This window comes from Stomoxys calcitrans, chromosome 2, assembly GCF_963082655.1.
Source record: "Stomoxys calcitrans chromosome 2, idStoCalc2.1, whole genome shotgun sequence".
NCBI classification, from domain to species: domain Eukaryota; kingdom Metazoa; phylum Arthropoda; class Insecta; order Diptera; family Muscidae; genus Stomoxys; species Stomoxys calcitrans.
The window spans coordinates 194,682,137-194,700,889 of NC_081553.1; the positions used below are offsets into that span (position 1 = coordinate 194,682,137).

At 38.1% G+C, this 18,753-nt stretch overlaps 1 protein-coding gene across 1 annotated transcript in view; it reads left to right on the forward strand.

The window, feature by feature from the left end:
• The window catches only part of LOC106089009 (regulating synaptic membrane exocytosis protein 2), a 259,660-nt gene that overhangs the window by 215,823 nt on the left and 25,084 nt on the right, over positions 1-18,753 (forward strand). The window contains 1 exon segment of the mRNA XM_059361981.1: positions 17,964-18,149. Coding sequence (XP_059217964.1) covers positions 17,964-18,149 — 186 coding nt within the window.

The following is an 18,753-nucleotide window of genomic DNA, read 5'->3' on the forward strand; positions in this document are numbered from 1 at the left end:
TGCTCTTACATGTGATCGTTGCAGGCTGCTGTTTTAGGAGTCTCTACGTCTACTGGTATGTGATATTGTCATTCATCGTTCATTAAAATCCAAAGAAATAATAACTGAAAAGCTTTTTCTTAAGAGTTACCTAAAAACTTTATTAAAGAACTCTTTTTTTTATTAACTTTTAAACAAAAAAAGCTATAATTTAGTTTTGCCTTTTATGTTTTCTTACCATTTTAACTACAATTGAAATCTTTTTATTTTTGCATATCGCTAGAGTTTATTGAGCTTCTTCTTTATTTGTTCTTGTTTTCCGTTTTTTCACTAAGATATGTTGCTCCTCATACAAAGTTCCCTTCATATGAGTTGCTATCCTATACTATTAACAAATCAATTTCTTCACACTACTAAAAGTATTGCCAGCATTTGAAATAGAAAGGATCAGCCAAGTTGCATATACAACAAGTTTTCAAATGACACCAATGTTTTTTTGCATGTACTTTTGTTAACAAATTTATTTATTTTACCTTTTAAAAGTTGTTACAAAAACAAAACTTACTTACCTAAGTGCAGCCTTTAATTTTGCTACACTCACAAAGTATGTTTTTTAGTTGTTATTCTTAGTTAAAAATTTCAGGAAAATCTACCGGTAAGCTTTTTTGTATTTTAGAAAAAAATATATATAAAGTTCATATTTATAAAGAAAATTATATTGTATAGATAAACAAATGCTCTTAAAATCAATCTATTCTTCAACTTGTATCATGGATAACACAAAGTATTTGAAAATTGCAACATTTGGGCTAGCAACATAGAGGATAGAATGTACAAGCTCTGCCTAAATGGCCCCTAAGAAATGTTTAAAGGCTGTCATACCATAGATTTTGCTACTGTTGAAAACCTTAAAACATAGACATTTATACTTGATCTCATTTTATTTGTTAGAACCATACTTCAGAAGATATACAAACACTAATTGGAAAACAAAAACTTAAAAATGATCACAAAATTTCTCATAAAAAAATTTTGCGTTATTGGTAACTATCTTAGGAGTTATTTTTCATAATTGAATATCGAATAGCTGCATTTCACTAAAATATGGGCAAATTATGATTAAAATTAAATTTTATAAAACCAGTCAATTTTTATAAATTTTAAGACAATAGTTTTTTATTTTTACTTTCTATTGCAAAAAAAAACCATTGTATTAAAAAAAATTAAAAGCTCCACCAATTTTGCAATTTTGTTCCTTGGAAACAAAACTTTAAAGCATCATCAAAAAGTCATTATAGGATTATATACGGGAATTATTGGGTTGCCCAAAAACTCACTGTCCTAAATTTCGGCGAAATCGCACAATAAATGCGCCTTTTATAGGCCCAAGACCTAAAATCGAGATATACGTCTATATGGCAACTATATTCAAATGTGAACCGATCTTAGCCAAATTGAAGAAGGATGTCGAAGGGCCAAACACAACTCACTGTCCCAAGTTTTGGCGGCATCGGACAATAAATGCGCCTTTTATGGGCCCAAAACCTTAACTCGAGAGATCGGTGTATATGGCAGCTATATCCATATCCGGACCTATCATGACCTAATTGCAGAAAGATGTCAAGGGGCCTAACACAACTCACTGTCTCAAATTTCGGCAAAATCGTACAATAAATGCGCCGTTTATGGGCCTTCAATCGAAAGATCGGTCTAAATGGCAACTGTATCCAAATTTGGACCGATCTGAGCCAAATTGAAGAAGAATGTCGAAGGGCCTAACACAACTCACTGTCCCAAATTTCAGCAAAATCGGATAATAAATGTTGTTTTATAGGCCTAAGACTCTAAATCGGCGGATCGGTCTATATGGCAGCTATACCCCAATCTGGACCGATCTGAGCTAAATTGGAGAGGGATATCGAAGGGCCTAACACAACTCACTGTCTTAAATTCTGGCAAAATCTGACAATAAATGCGCCTTTTATGGCCCCAAGAACTTAAATCGAAAAATTGGTCTACATGACAGCTTTATCCAAATTTGAACCGATCTGGGCCAAATTGAAGTAGGATGTCTTGTAGCCTAACGCAACTCACTGTCCCAAATTTCAGCAAAATCGGATAATAAATGTGGTTATTATGGGCCTAAGACCCTAAGTCGGCAGATCGGTCTATGGGGGCTATATCAAAATATAGTCCGATATAGCCCATCTTCAAATTTAACCTGCCTAAGGACAAAAAAGAATCTTTGAAAGTTTGCTCGAATTAATACTGGTCCGCACCCATCTTAATGCCCATTGCGTATGTATGCCAACCTATAGCCCCAAGTGGCAATACGAAAATATCAGATTGAAAAATCTTATTTTTTTCCAGTCTGAACCATTCACCCTATTGTGCATTTGAGGAGATCTCTTCTGTGAAATATGTTTTCAAGATTTCCTAGATCAAAGGAAAACCTTCTCTCCGTCCGATTCCGGTCGATGGTAGACCAAAAACACCTGGCAATCCATCCATTACTATCACACCTGCATCGGTGATCCCCTCTACTATGTAAAGTAGGTCGAAATATGGCATGTGTAGCAGATTCTCAAACGGTACTCCCTCCAAGCCTCATTTTGTAAGAGAGCAACCCTAGCTCAGGGGTTAACATGGCCGCCTATGACGCTGACTACCAGGGATCGAATAGAAGATATCAAGCAGTCAGAGGCTCTTGATGTTCTGGGCATGAAGATTCAATGTGATATCTGTTGGTCAAAACATTTATTCGAAGTGTCGAAGGAAGCATTCAAGTGATTGGGCTTTCTTAAGTGGTGTAAGAAATATTTAACTCTCTCTGATCTTCTTAATATCTACACTATGTACATTAGGCCGAAAATGGAATGGAATAGAACTCGACGGAGCTTCAAAATCATCCCTGGCGCTGCTTGACCGTATTCAGAGACGGACGTTGGTTTTGATTGGAGATGGTAGGGTAGCCAACTCAATTGTTTCCCTTGAACATCGTCGAAATGTGGGTTGTGTGGCGCTGTTCTATTGAATCTTCCACGGTGTATGTTCTTCGTAAATCAGTCTTCTGATTCCTGACTTGAGGTCGTTTGACAGAAATACAAGATTTTCTAGAAGATCACACCGATTTGTAATCGATTGGACCATGCATTACCGAGAGAAATCTTTTTTCGTAATCGACTTCCGGCAGATGTCTCTTCTCTCTTTCTCTCTTCTCTCGGAAAAAATTTTATCAGGCCCTGGTGACTAATATGGCTGGAAACTCCTCAAGGCTTCCTTTACCATAAATTCTGTAATGATAAGCTTTCAATCAGCATTGGTATTCCAAGATTCCGGTGAATCGGTGAGTAGAAAATACGTTTTCCTCATAACCTTCAACATGTACTCCTTTGTCTCCGCTCTCACTCCCATGTCGTCTATTAACGTTTCAGTTTGGACTTGGGTTTTTGAGAGACACTTTTTCAACTTGGCGGCGTCATTAACGTTATCGACTTGTTCGCATATAAGCTTCCAGTAGGCACGTTTTGCCGCTTATATCATCTTATTGTATTCTTTGAGCCGTGTGTATTACTCATCCCAATAAACTGCCGCTTTTCTACGGCGTGCTCTGTTATTAAGTCTGCGAACTTCTTTCCCAATGTTGCGAATCTCCCCGATCAATCATAGTCTTTCTTGGGCTGTTTTAATTTCTCAAAGAGGACAAATATCTTCAAAAAATCCCCATATTGGAGGCGTAATGTTGTTTACATTGTCGTCAATATCTTGTTTATGTTTGGACAAACTAAAGAATCTTTCCCAAATTCTCCTCTGAGTAGTCTTCTGAATTTTGTCTAGTTGGGTTTCACTATATTCCGAATGCTTATCGGATTGGGCGTTGGCCGTGCTTTTATAAACTTAATGTTGCGATAGTCCGAGAAAAAGTGTTCCGCGGAGACCCTCCAATCCTGAACCTCATTGAATAGATTTTCTGAAGAGGTTCAACATTGGAGGGTCTGAAGCGAACACTTCTATATTAGAGTTTCGGTTAAATAAATCTATTCCCTAAACCTGATTTCTAGTGTGAAAAATCCATCCCATGATTTCAATTGTGGCTATTGGCCAAAATCTGTCTGAAAGATCTTGCACTTTTTCGGTAGTCTTTGCTACAAGCCAATATAAAGTTAATAGGAATGGAGCTCCTATCACATCCCCAACTCTATTTTGGAAAATAAAAATTTTGTGGTGCTAGAAGGTCTGAGACCCTCCTCGGATTCAGGTGGCCATACCCATCCGACTGAGATGATGGCGGATATGTTCTGAAAATAGTCTCGATTAACGGAATAGTTAGGGTCACTTCTAAACCAGAAAGGGTGTAGATGTCAGTGGTAATACCGATGCAGTCCTGTTTTCGAACATTTTCGAAGCCCCTTATACGAGCTATTCATATATCAGCACTTGTCTTACAATAGCCGCATACACCCTGTAGATCGTTCTTGGCCTAACTCCTCATTTCCTACACTACTTCCTGCAGAAGTAGAAAAATTACAGGCTCATTAGTATTCTTTTTCTGGGACTATCTCGATTCAAAGACGAGACATAGTTATTAAGTCTCCTCTGTTAAGATGCGAGAGTCAAATCTAGATAAGATTAGGTTAGGTTAAGTAAGGTAGGTTTGGGCAAGGTTAGGTTGAAAAGAAGCTGCGGATTTTAATTCACACATACAGCTACACCTATACCAGTAATTGGCTTGTTCTGCGCTCTAAATTTCCGCAAAAATAACATCGAAATAAAAAATTTTAGTTTGTGCTAATTACAAAATCCCCAATTGTTTTCCATACCACGCCCTTGAGATGTTTCATGTCTGGTACTGTGTCCCCATCTAAGTGTCGTTGTCTGTTAGCCAAGACCAAAGCGATGATTTAACATGTGCTCCATCTTTCGACATGCTATCACTTGCCCACCTATTTTGCATAAGTAAGCTCTTAGTCCTATGTGTTCCGTTATGGTGCCGAAAGCAATACTCCATATTACTTGCTTTCAGTAATACCCTCGTCTTCTCACCACCCGAATCTCCCCACAAAATATTCGTCGTCCTACCGACCGTTTTGTTCGTCGCCCATGCCCTTAATTGGGATTGCTTGACCCGAAAGGCTTCGGATTAACCAAGTTTATTGACGGCAGTCCATTGGCTTTCATTGCCAAATCGTCTGCTCTTTTATTCCCCTTTACTCAGCTATGGCTTGACATCCAAACCATGCGGATCGTGGCATCCTCAGTGTAATCTTCGTTCCTGTATTTTATACATCGGAGTCAGCAGCTGCTTAGTGTTCCTTAAGTTAATCCCCAACTCACTCTCCCTAGGTCATCTGGACAGTCTCCTCAACGACTTTTCCATTATCTCACCAATCACTCTCTCGTCCGCATATGCAACTAATGTATTGACTTCTTTGTATGGATCCGATAAGACTTTATTTATCATGAAGCCGCTTTGTCACTCAGTTTCATTCCCACCACCATAGAATGGGGGGTATACTAAACTGGGGCGTACTTTGGATATGGTCGAAACGAAATTATAATATATCCAAATATTTATATGCGACCCCATGAAGTACAAGTATATTCTTAGTCGTCTTGACATTCATAGTCGACGTAGCCGTGTCCGTCCGGCCCTCCGTCTGTCAAAATCGCGATATCGGTTGAACGCGTATAGCTAACCGTTTGAAATATTGCACATGAACTTCTTATTGGTGTAGGTCTTTCGGATTTGCCTATTACTCTCATCAGGGACGTAGCGAAGATTTTATTTTTGGGGAGGGTGGCATATCAGAACTACAAAACAACAGAAAGTACGTAAACGTCCTTACCTAAAAAGGGAATTTTGAGGAGAGGCTTGGACTCGATAGCCACCCTTCCTGGCTACGTCCTTTGCTCCCATGTAAAGTGCTCCTTCGATTTGACTTCTTGAGCCCCTAAAAGCCGAAATTATTACCAGATTTTGCACAGATAATTGTACCCTCCACCATAGGATGGGGGTATACTAACTTCGCCATTCCGTTTGTAACACATCGAAATGTTGATCTGAGACCCAGCAAAATATATGATTCTTGAACATCTTGACATTCTAAGTCGATTTATCCATCAGTCTGTCTGTCGAAATCACGCTAACTATCAAGGGATTAAAGCTCGGAGTTTGAAATTTTCCACAAAGATTTCCTGTTGAAGTAAGTCGGTTGGGATTGTAAATGGGCCATATCGGTCGATGTTTTAATATAATAATAATAGACTTGTTGAACCTCTAGAGGGCGCAATTCTTCACCTATTTGACAGAAAATTTGTATGAGGTGATTTATTATGATTTTCAACAACTGTGATATATAGGGTACAAATCTATTCATAATCTGATATAGCTGTCATATAAACCGATCTCGGATATTGACTTCTTGAGCCTCTAGAGGGCGCAATTCTTATCCGATTTGGATGAAATTTTGCATAAAGTGTTTAAACTTTTCAACTTTGCTTTAACTTGTAACAACTGTATGGCTGAAATTTGGAACAAGGACTTGTGTTATGACTTCCATAATCTATGCCAAGTATGATTCGAATCGGTTTATAAACAGATATAGCCCGCATATAAATCGATCCCCGGGTTTGACTTCTTGAGCCCCTTGAAGCCAAAATTTTCTTCCGATTTGGGTGAAATTTGATCCTAAAACCATTCTTACTTACAACAGCAGTGCCAAGTTTTATCCGAATGGGTCAATATGGTTATATAAGCCCCCTAAAGTACCGATATCCCGATATGACTTCTTGATACCGTTGAATCCTGAATCATTTACCGATTTGATTGCTACAAAATAATTCAAATACAAATTCAGTCAACAAGGGTACATTTTTAACGGCCCGGACGAACTTAGCACGTTTTTATTTTTTTAAATAAAATTCAATAAAAAACGATTGTGGAATGTCGGAACCACTTGTCGTCCAAAACCATATAATCCAATTGGTGCCAAAAATATTCTGTTATCATTGAACTGTAGCGATTCCCTTCCCCATTCACAGTAACATGAAGGTCTTGATCATCACCGAAGAAGTACGGTCCAATGACGCCGCCGGCACATAAACTGCACCAAACAGCAATTTTTATACCCACCATTGAAGGATGGGGGTATATTCATTTTGTCATTCCGTTTGCAACACATCGAAGTATCTATTTCCGACCCTATAAAGTATATATGTTCTTGGTCGCCGTAAAAATCTAAGACGATCTAGCCATGTCCGTCCGTCTGTCTGTTGAAATCACGATACAGTCTTTAAAAATAGAGACATTGAGCTGAAGTTTTGGGCAGATTCTTTTTTTTTGTCTATAAGCAGGTTAAGTTCGAAGATGGACTATATCGGACTTTTTCTTGATATAGCCCCCATATAGACCGATCCGCTTATTTAAGGTCTCAGGCCTATATAAGCCACATTTATTATCCGATTTTGCTGAAACTTAGGACAGTAAGTAGTGTTAGGCCACTCAACATCCTTCTTCAATTTTACCCCGATCGCTCCAGATTTGGATGTAGCTGCCGATACATAGACCCATCTCTCGATTCAAGGTCTTGGGCCCATAAAAGTCGCATTTATTGTGCGATTTTGCCAAAATTTGGGACAGTAAGTTTTTTTAAGCCCTTAGATGTCCTTCTTCAATTTGGCCCAGATCAGTTCAGATTTGGATATAGCTGCCATATAGACTAATCTCCCGACTTAAGGTTTTAGGCCCATAAAAGACGCATTTATTGTCCGATGTCGACGAAATGTGGGATAATGAGTTGTGTTGGGCCCTTTAACATATTTCACCAATTTGGCCTACATCGGTTCAGATTTGGATAAAGCTGCCATATAGACCGATTTCTCGATCTAAGGTCATGGGCCCATAAAAGCCGTACTTGGTGTCCGATTTTGCCGAAATTTGGGACAGTGAGTTGTGTAAGGACCTTCGACATCCTTCTTCAATTTGGCCCAGATCGGTTCAGATTTGGATGTAGCTGCCATAGAAGCCGATCTCTCGACTTCGCTGATAATTGGAATAATGAGTTGTATTAGGCCCTTAGACGTCCTTCTTCAATTTGGCCCAGATCGGTTCAGATTTGGATAAAGCTACCATATAGATCCTTATTCAATTTAGCATAGATCGGTCCAGATTTGAATATGGCTGTCGATCTCTCGATTTAAGGTCTTGGCCCCCATAAACGGTTCATTTATAATCCTATTTCTCTGAAATTTGACACAGTGGCTTTTAGGCTTTTCAACATCCGTGTCGTGTATCGGTCTTTGGATAAATCTACCAAAAAGGCCAATATTTTGTTCTACAAATTGAACTTGTACACATTAGACCACTCATCGTCTGTGCCGAATTTGGTCCAAATCGGACCATATTTCGATAAAGCTGCTAGGTGGTTGGTGGGTATCCAAAGTTCGGCCCGGCCGAACATAGCGCCTTTTTACTTGTTTCGGATTGAAATGCTAACTCAAGCAGTGCTTGTGGATTGCTGTCTAACCATTAATGCATATTTTGCTTATTGACGAAGCCATTCAGCCAGAAATGAACCTCATCGCTGTAGCTCTTAACGTTGACTCCGAATTTCGGTAGTAAATTTTAATGATTTCGACTCGTTGTCGACTCGTGCATCTTTTTATAATTAAATGACAAACTTTATTGATGGGAATTGTCAAAAGAGCGGCAAAAATATGGCATCGTTTGCTGTCCCTAACGGTCTACTTTTATGGCGTCCCTGAAAAAAATCCTGTATGTGCCGATAGTAGACTCACCGATTTTGTCTAAGTTTCAATGGGTGGCCCCAAACTTGGAGCTACGAGGGTTGCCTTTTACATTTCGGGAATAGAGAACACAAAAACAAATATTAATCATCGAAAATCGCTTTATTGTTTTTCAAAATATTCCCCATTAAGATCTTTACGCTTTTGCATGCGTTTGAACCAATTGTCGAGGAACTTTGGCCGCTCTGATTGAGGTACCTCCAAAACATGCATTCTGAACGCATCAACCGTTTCTTCAGGTGACGAAAAACGTTGACCCTCATTTTATTCCTTAATCACAAGAATATACGAAAGTCATTCGGTGCCAAGTCAGGACTATACGGCGAATGACTCATCAAATCGATGTTTTGAGTGCTCAAAAATGCAGTTGTTTGAGCCGATGTGTGAGAGCTTGCATTGTCATGGTGAAGAGGGACCCTTCTTCGTCGGTTGGTTTTCCTGATTTCTTGGAAGACAACTGTAAACAAATAATTGTGTACCACTCACAATTGACTATTCTGCGTTGTTCTAGTGGTACGATTGCAACATGTCCAGTTTTTACGAAAAAATAGGCAATCATTTGCTTGGAAGTGCTTCATGCGCGAGCAACTTGAAATACCCATACAGTCGTCTGCTGTTTACTATCGGTATGACCCGTAAATCCACGACTAATCACCTGTCGCGATGTCATAGACGTGTTTGAAAGCACCGCGATCGTATTTTTGGAGCATTTCTTTCGACACGAGCCTTTTTTGAGCGATTGACAAATTGTGTGGGATCAAAGCGAACAAATTTGTGTGCCGGTCAAATGTTCATTCAATTTTGAGTGTATGCTGGTGCCACTAATGCCTAAGGTTATCTCAATATGTCACATGACGATCTTGCAATATCAGTTGACGCACAGCATCAGTGGATTTTGGAACAACAACTGATTTTGGACGACCTTCACGAAATTCGCCTTGGAGTAAACTACGATCGCGGGTGAATTCACCATCGATAAACACTGGTTCTTGATGGAGCTTCATCGCCAAAAATTTAATTAAGTTCATCGATGCACTGTTGTTGAGTTAATTCACGTCGAAAGTTGTAAAAATAATCACATGAAAATTTTCACGATTTAATTCCTTTTTTATGGGCTCTCGGTCTGTGTACGTTTAACCTCAAAAATGTCAAGCTTTACGATAGAGCTATCAATTGGCAGATTGCAACACAAGGGTTGTCCAATCGCAAAATATAAAAGGTTACCCTCGTATAACATAGCTGTATGCAGGGCTGTGGAGGCTAGCCATCCACTCTGACCCAGTGTCGGTGTCTAAGTCAGACTCAGAGTATTAAGCCGGAGACGAAGAGCGGTACAGTGTCGGTGCAAGCGTGCTCACCTCAGAATCAAACTCCGACTCCGGCTTAATAGTCCGACTCCCACTTCGACTCCAGCCTATTGCTTGGAAGAGCTTTGCCTATACTCATCAACAAGTGCATATATGTTGGGAGTTTGGCCACATATTTAGTAATTTTTCGATGGCGTTGTGAGTATCTCCAAAGGAAAATTATGTCACCAAAGGATAACCCAGCAGCAACAGCACTGTTTGCATAGAGAAAGTTGTAGACCATGTGAATCGAACCATATTTTGTGCTGATAATAGATTGGCTTAGTTTGCGTTTGGTCTATTCCATGTTCCTCAACTTTATTACAGCTGTATAACGCACTTGGTAGATATTCTAACCTAAGAATCTTGTCATGGGTGGCACTACAGAGGAAAGGAAAATTATGTCACCAAAAGAAAACCCAGCAGCAACAGCTCTGTTTGCATAGGGAAAGTTGTAGGCCATATGAATCGAACCATATTTTGTGCTGATATTAGATTGGCGTAGTTTGCGTTTGGCCTATTCTATGTTCCTCAACTTTATCACAGCTGTATAACGCACTTGGTAGATATTCTAACCTAAGAATCTTGTCGACTCCCACTTCGACTCCAGTCTATTGCTTGAAAGAGCTTTGCCTATGATCATCATCGAGAGCATATTTTGTGAGCGTAGCCACATATTTAGTAATATTATCGATGGTGTTGTGAGGATGATATAATCTATACACCCTTTAAGGGAAAATTGTGTCTCCAAAGGAAAAAACAGCAGCAACAGCTCTGTTTGCTTAGGGCAAATTGTAGACCATTAAACATATTTTATGCTGATAATAGATTGGCTTTATCACTGCTGTATAACGCACTTTGTAGATATTCTAACCTAAGAAACTTGTCATGGGTGGTACTCTAGAGGTCTGGTTCCAGTATAGATCCCCGTGATAATTTATGATGATGCTGTAAAGTTTTATGAAATGTCGTTGGATTTTTCTGTTCAATGAAACCAATGTAAAAAAATAAAAATAAAAATCGGCCAGTTGGATTAATGTTTGATTAAACTTGTAATAAAATTTATATAAAATTTTTTTTATAAAAAAAAATTATTGTCTTTTTAACAAAAATATTTCTTTTAAAGAAGTTTTTTTTATATAAACATACCAAATCAAAGGAAAATATTAAAAATATTTGTAGTAATCTCAAATACATTTTTTTGCTATGAATTACAGCCAATTTCATTCACATTAGGATCAAATAACATTCATAACTTATTTTCATATGCCGGAAATATTCACAAATATTTTCTAATGTTTATCATCTTTATTGCATTAAAAAATCTTACAACTGTAAGCACTTTCATTTTGTTCTTTGTCTTAGTTCATATTTACTTTTCTACAACAACAGGGAGATATAGGTGTTTTTCAATTAACAACCAGTAAGATGCATCAATTTATTAACTACTGCTTAATAAACCAACTTATTGTTAAAGAAACATACATATAAATAATAAAAAAAAAAACATCAAGGGAAGACCTTAGAACTTTGTGATAATTCCAAATTCTTATTGGCTTTAATATGCGACAAAATCTACCAAACCGAAATATTTCACCACTAAGGTTTAACCATAATGTATCAATGCAAAACAAAGTTTTTTTTTTTCTTAAGTTCTTAAATAAATTACAAATAAATATTTATTTTTTGAATAATTCAGCAAATCTCAAAGAGCAAAATAATATAAATCACTAATTTTTCTATGATAAATTTTTCTTATACTGATTATTTAATTTGTTTTTTGTATTTTTCTTAGTAATGCTTTTTATGCTAATTTGCTTTTTTAGACTTATGTTTTGAGTATTTAAAATTTTGTGTTAGTTGTATTGTTGTTGTTTTCAGCTTTTTTCTAGTTTATTTTATTTTTATGTTTTTTTCTTTTTTTTGGTTTCCTTATGTTCCGACGCTAACACACTCTCTAACTCTGTAAATAGACTTTTCTTTGAAAAAAAAAACAAAGATTAACATAAATATAACGGCTGCTGTAACAAACATAAGTGAAAATAAGGAAAATAAGAAAAAGGTAGCAATAGATATGAGTTTTACCCTAAGCCATCATAAAGGAATTTTGATTGAGTTATTGTTATTCTTTCAAATTTATTTTTCGCTTAAAAATTTGTGTTATAGCGCAGTAACAGAAAATGTTTGGTTTTCTTTCAAATACGGTAAACAGTGTACTACGTTGTGTTATCTCACCTGCAGCGAGAATACGTTATATAATATCTCAATACGTATGGTGTACGTTGACATCTCCCAACTAGTGACCATCTATCATCCATTTCCTTTCCTTGGGATATCTTTGGGGTCCTGAAGCAAGAGCAGATGAATTTAAAACTGTTCGTATGGTGATCGTTGACATATCCCACCGCGTGACCATCTATCATCCACCTCCTTTCCCTAGGATATCTTTGTGGTACTGCACCAAGAGCAGGTGAATTTTAAACTGGTCCGTCATCTCATTACGGGACTTGTGACATAAAACGATGGCTTTTGAATTCAGAAACTCGTTCACTAGAGATTTATTGGCTGTCTGAGCAGATATTTATGCTAAACGTAGAGTTCGCCTCACTAGCGCGTTGCCTACTGTCATAAATAGTTTAGCCGGCAAGCCATCGGCTTCTGCTACCTCGTTGTAATTCAACCGGATTACAGCTATGTAGTTGTATACCACGTATCATCATCAGAGACCAATCAATAGCCAAATTAGGGACGGCCCATATGTGTATGCCACTCCACGCAAACGAAACTTATGCTGGTTGCCTAACCAAACCTAACCTATGCCGGTTGCTGTTATCCAACACACCAACAGCATGTTGTAATCTTTCAAAATATTTTCCAATAAGACTGTGACATATCATAATGGACGCGATAAATTTCATTGCTATGTATTCTAGCCAAAGGCACCTTAGTCTTAGGCTATTTATATTTTAGGTTGGGACACATAATCATGGAGTGTTTATAGGTCCCAAATTATGACAATCTATAATCTTATGAGCCTAATTTTTCGTATTAATAATATTTCTAACTTACTTACTTTAATTGGCTATGAAAGAACATTTGTTTCACTAGCCGAACGTAGAATAACGTTCCAAGCGCCTCAATCTTCTGCGCTCATTATAAAATTTCTGACACTAAGTTTCGAGGTGGCTCCCACCACTTTATCTTTCCAATCGGGCTTTTGGTCGTCCCGGTTTATGTGTACCCCCGTGTTTGCCCTCAAAAGACTTCTTTGCTGGAGCTTTTTCATCCATTCTGACAACATGACTTAGCCAACGCAGCCGTTGTATTTTGATACGTGTAACTATCCTATCGTCGTCATACAGCTCATGGTTCATATGACGCCTATATTCTCCCTTAACGCAAACTGGTCCATTTATTTTACAAAGAATATTTCTCTCAAACACTCCAAGCACTGCCTCGTATGCTTTCACAAGTACCCATGCCTCAGAACCTCTAAACAACACGGGTAGTATCTGTGAAAGCTAAGCTTTCAGGACCAGACCCGCAGGACAACGAATAATAGATGGTCACAAAGAGGGGGCTGTGAGCATTCCAAAACTATGTGGCCTATTCTAGATTTGAAGAGGTCTACCGCTTTGCTGTCATTGGCTAGAACAGATGTCTAAGTCATTATGTCCGTCAAAACAGGTCACTGACTAATAGGAAAACATGCTGATAGACTGAAGGTTGCCAGCAACGACTTTTGCAGAAGCTGTGAGGACATCAAGGAAGAAGGGACTATAGAACACCTTATGTGTGTGTGTCCCGCACTAGCAGTCAGAAGTAGTTCCACATTAGGTTCTCATTTCTTTGTCTGATTTAGCGGATGTGAACATTCGCAAGTTATTGGGCTTTTAAAAGCGATCAGGATGGTTCAACGGTGGGAACTAGAATTCATCTTCCTTCTTCTGTTCCTGTGGTATCAGAATGGACGAAAACGTCTAAGTGGATCTGATGGCAGACTGCCACTTAAACCTTACCTTTACTAATCATCAGTGTCTTGTATAGTGTAATCTTCGTCTGTCGAGAGGTGGGCTTGTTTCTAAACTGCTTACTTAATCCAAAGTAGCATCTGTTTTGCTTTATTTCAAAACTGGTGTCATTCGTTCCAGTAACGGCGCTGCCGAGGTAGAAACAGTTTCCGACTATCTCCTAGTTGTGCTTCCCAACTTTCTCCATATTCATTATCTGAACAAGGCTTTTTGGGAGTTGAAACCATCCATCTCGTCTTATCTCCACTTACTGCCAGACCCATTTACACTGACTCTCTTTCGATTCTTTCCGGTGACCGAACTATGATGTCGATGTCGTCGCACGCGTTCTCTTGTGATTAGTGTGCCACATCTATTCACATCTGCATCTCGTACAATCTTCTCCAGCAGGATATTAAAGATATCACACGATAGGCTGTCTCCTTGGCTGAAACTCTGGTCTTTTACAGGATTTGGCGCAGTGTGCATGTCTGGCCTAGGGTGGATTTACCACACCTAAAACCGCATTGTTAGGGCCCAATTATCTCATTGACTTTAGGTTTTGATCTTTCACACAGTATACTCGAGAGTATCTTGTAAGCGATGGGGAGGAGACTTATTCCTCTGTAGTTGGCACATTCCGTCTTGTCTCCTTTCTTGTGTACGGGACATCGCATGCTGAGGTTGCAATCATCGGGTATGCGTTCTTCTAGCCAGATTGCGCGGACAAGCTAATGCATACGTCTTATCAGCGTATCGCCTCCGGTCTTAAATTGTTCAGCGGGTAACCTTTCGGCTCCTGCTGCCTTGTTATTCCTCAGTCGGGTCACTGCTACTTTGACCTAATTCTGACTAGGAGGTAGAAATTCTACATCATCGCCAGGAATTGGTTCTGGGGTATCCTCTTCGCCATCATCGTCGGATACTAGGTTAGGTTAGGTTTAAGTGGCAATCCGCCATCACACTCACTCTTTCGTACATTGTGATAACCCAGAAACAGAAGAATGCAGAATGCTCACAACCACCTCTTTGTGACCATCTAACATTCGTTGTCCTTTGGGTCTGGTTCTTAAAATTAGGCATACCCACCGATTCCAGTATCTCTGAAGTGTGTAGGGTAGTTACTTGTATCGCAAACTCGTCCGCTTTACAATTCCCTGGCATATCTCTGTGGACTGGCACCCAGAACAGGTAAATTTTGAATTGTTCAGCCATCTCGTTGACAGATCTACGACAGTCGAGGGCGGTTTTTTTGTTCAGAAATACCTTCTCCAGGGATTTAAGATTATTGGCTGGCTGACTGTCTGAGAAGATTGTTATGCCAATCGTCGTATTGACATTATATCTTAGCCATTCCACCATTTCCTTAATTACAATGATCTTCGCTTGATACACACTGCAGTGGTAATCTTTTCGATATGACCAGATCATTAGAGTACACCCCAAAGCCCACCTGGTCGTTTAGTTTGGAACTATCCGTATAGAAGTCTAAGTCTACGCTCGTAGAAAATATACTTGGTCTGATCGTCCTTGTCTTCCGTCGGGGCATAGGCCCAAATAAGGTTGATGTTGAAGAATTTGGCTTTTATGCGGATTGTAATAAGGTATTTCAGTCTCCCACTAACCACAAATCCACAGCCAAATTCATACCTATTGTTTTGGCAGCTATAGTTCGGCACCGTTTGGTGTTCTTGTGACGCCATTCCCAGTCCATCGCACTTACTGTAAGGCGGTAATATTTGACTTCTTCTCTAATACATCCGCCAGCGCGTATACTGCACCTTTTCTATAGCAAGTGCGGATATTCCAGGTGCAGATCCACATATCATGGTCCTCTTTTCGTTTTAGTGGGTCGTAAACGTTGGAGGGGTTCGATTTGACTATCCATTTATTTCCCATAGGGATTCTTATAGTTTTCCGGGGCGGGATACTGACCTAGAGCCCCAACCGAATTGGTTTTGTGAGATCGTCCATGTATCCCTCGTTTTCGCGAGCCGCTTGCTCCAAGGTCCGACGCTCGCTTCTATCTGTCCCTATCCTGATTGGTTATTTGAAGGCGCCAATAACTCGCTTTGTCATTAATAATATTTAATATCAAAAATTTCAGTTACTACACTATCTACGATTTTTGTCCGTAAAATTTTGCTCTAAATGTAAATCTTTTTTTCCTTACTGATGGTCTAGGGACTTATTTAGTCAACACTAATTTGACATTATTTTGTAAAAAAAATCACTTTGTCATAAAATCTCTTTATACTGCTCTTGGAATTCGAACGCAAGCGCAACACAAGTTGCACAGTGGGAGAAAATCGAAAAAAATAGTAAAAAAAATATGAGAATGAGCTAAGGTTCTATAGAGATCGTGTGCAAAATTTTTAGGCCCTAGGTGCTCCGGGAGCCTTTTAGCAGGCCCCTAAATTTGGTCACCTCGGCATTTCGAAAAATTGTTTGGGCTGCCAAATCTTAATTTTTAGTCCAATTTTAAAAATTCTATTTTTGCTAGATAGTGGTAAAAATCTCTATAACAAATTTTGCTTGGGGTAAACAATATCTCCACAGGTTTCGAGGATAAAAGAGTTTTAGTTTTCATTTGCCGAATTACTTCTTAGTTTTTTAACGACACTTTTATCTGCAAATTTCTGTCTTTATTCGTTTGTTTCTAAGAATTTTTTCAATTTGCCGTTCGCACACAGCATATCTTTTACTAGGACAAAATTCTGTTTTTGGAAGATCGCTTTTGATTTCAGATCCATGGTTTCTTGAACAAAAACTTTTTGAATTTGTGGTAGATTACGATTTTAACAACTCCTTTAAATTGACCTACCCAAAATGAACACTACCATCAGGAGCTGGCTGAACGCTCATCTCATTACACTGCTACTTTTAGCATTACTTTGTAGATGGCGCCATGGAGATCAGGCTAGTGATTGGTTTGGTCTGACATCTATGATCTCTAAAAGAAACTTTGAAAGACCTATTTCAGAAGTAAGCGCTCTTCACATATTCCAAAATTTTCTTTTGGAATAACGTCTCTCACACAACCCCAAAACTCTCCCAAATAGACATATTGGATATTCATATCAATATGGAACCTAAATGAATTTGTGAGCAGGTTAGGAAAATGACATTACAATTTGTGTTAAGATATCTAGGTGGCGCTAAACCTACTAAAATCACCTTAAATAAATTCATGGATAGGTCAAATAATCAATCAAATTAAAGGTACTTGAGAATAAACAAGTAAAAAGGTGTTAAGTTCGGAGTCTTGCTTACCCCTGCGCTTCAATGAAACGAATTCGATATCTACATTCGGGCGAATGTCTCCATATTAGTACTCTACCAAACCAGGACTTTTATATCAACAATTACAATAGAGCGCTCAAATAAAAGGAATAAGAGCATTAAAGAATGCCCTGAAGAGCATTCTTAGAAAAATGTTTGCAATTTGAATAAAAACAAAACAAACAAACAAACTTCCGACTAAACTTGGATTGATTTTTGTTTTTTTTTTTTAATTTCATCGAATGTTTTCAACAAAGTGATTTTTGACCAAAAAATGTTCAACCTTTTTCTTATATTTAGGACACAAACTAACCAAGATGCCACGATAGCATATCATTTTTTATCCTCCCCCCTTTTGTGAATAGGAAAAATTGCATTATATTAAAATGTTCTCTAAATTCGTCAAAATTACTATTTTTTGTATTTTGTGTTTTATTTTACAAAAAAAAAAAATTCAAACAGAACAAAATCAGGCACGAGATAGCACAGCCTCCACCACAGCCACAAATTCGACAAATAATAATAACACGTCCTCAACCACGAACACCACAACCACATCGTCACATCATCATCATCATCACCATCAATTACATCCACTTCATTATCAGCGTCAATCTCGTGGTTCGGCTGGTAGTATTCAAAGATCCGTTGAGGTACCGCCATCAACATCTGTAATGCAATATCGTGCCGGTAGTATTCACTCAATCTCAAGCTCTGAAGGCTCATCGTAAGTTTTACAAAAAAAGCAACCATCTAACACGCATCTAACCAAGAGCTTTAATGGAAGCTCTCTGTCTCTGTCTTTCGCTACTTCTATTGCTAACTGTCTCTATACTGTCTGTTTCTGTCGTTTCCCACCAAAACAAAAAAAAAAAGAAAAATTAAAATTGAAATTGAAACAAAACAAAGAAAAAAATCTAAAGCTAAATTTTGAATTGCTATTCGTTGTGTAAAAAAATACGGAGAAATTTGGCTGTTTTTGTGTCCACTTAATCATTGCGAAATGAATTCACTAAAATTGTGTTCCATTTGTTTTTATAATTTTTATTTTATGTTAAATTTATGTACAAAAATTGTTTTCCAGACTTTATATTAAAAAAAAATTTCAGTTTTGGCTTTAAATTTATTTTAATGTTTTATTTTTTTTTTATTTTTTTAAGCTCTTAAAATGGGTAAATGCATCTCGCTCTGTTTTTTTTCTGTGTATCTTTCGCTCTCTTTAAGTGTTTTTGTTCGAAACTCTGCTGTATACTAAAGTCGAATATTCGAAATTTTCTTAATGCTTTTTTGCGTCTGTTGTCGTTGTGTGTATGTATCTGTCTGTCTGTCTG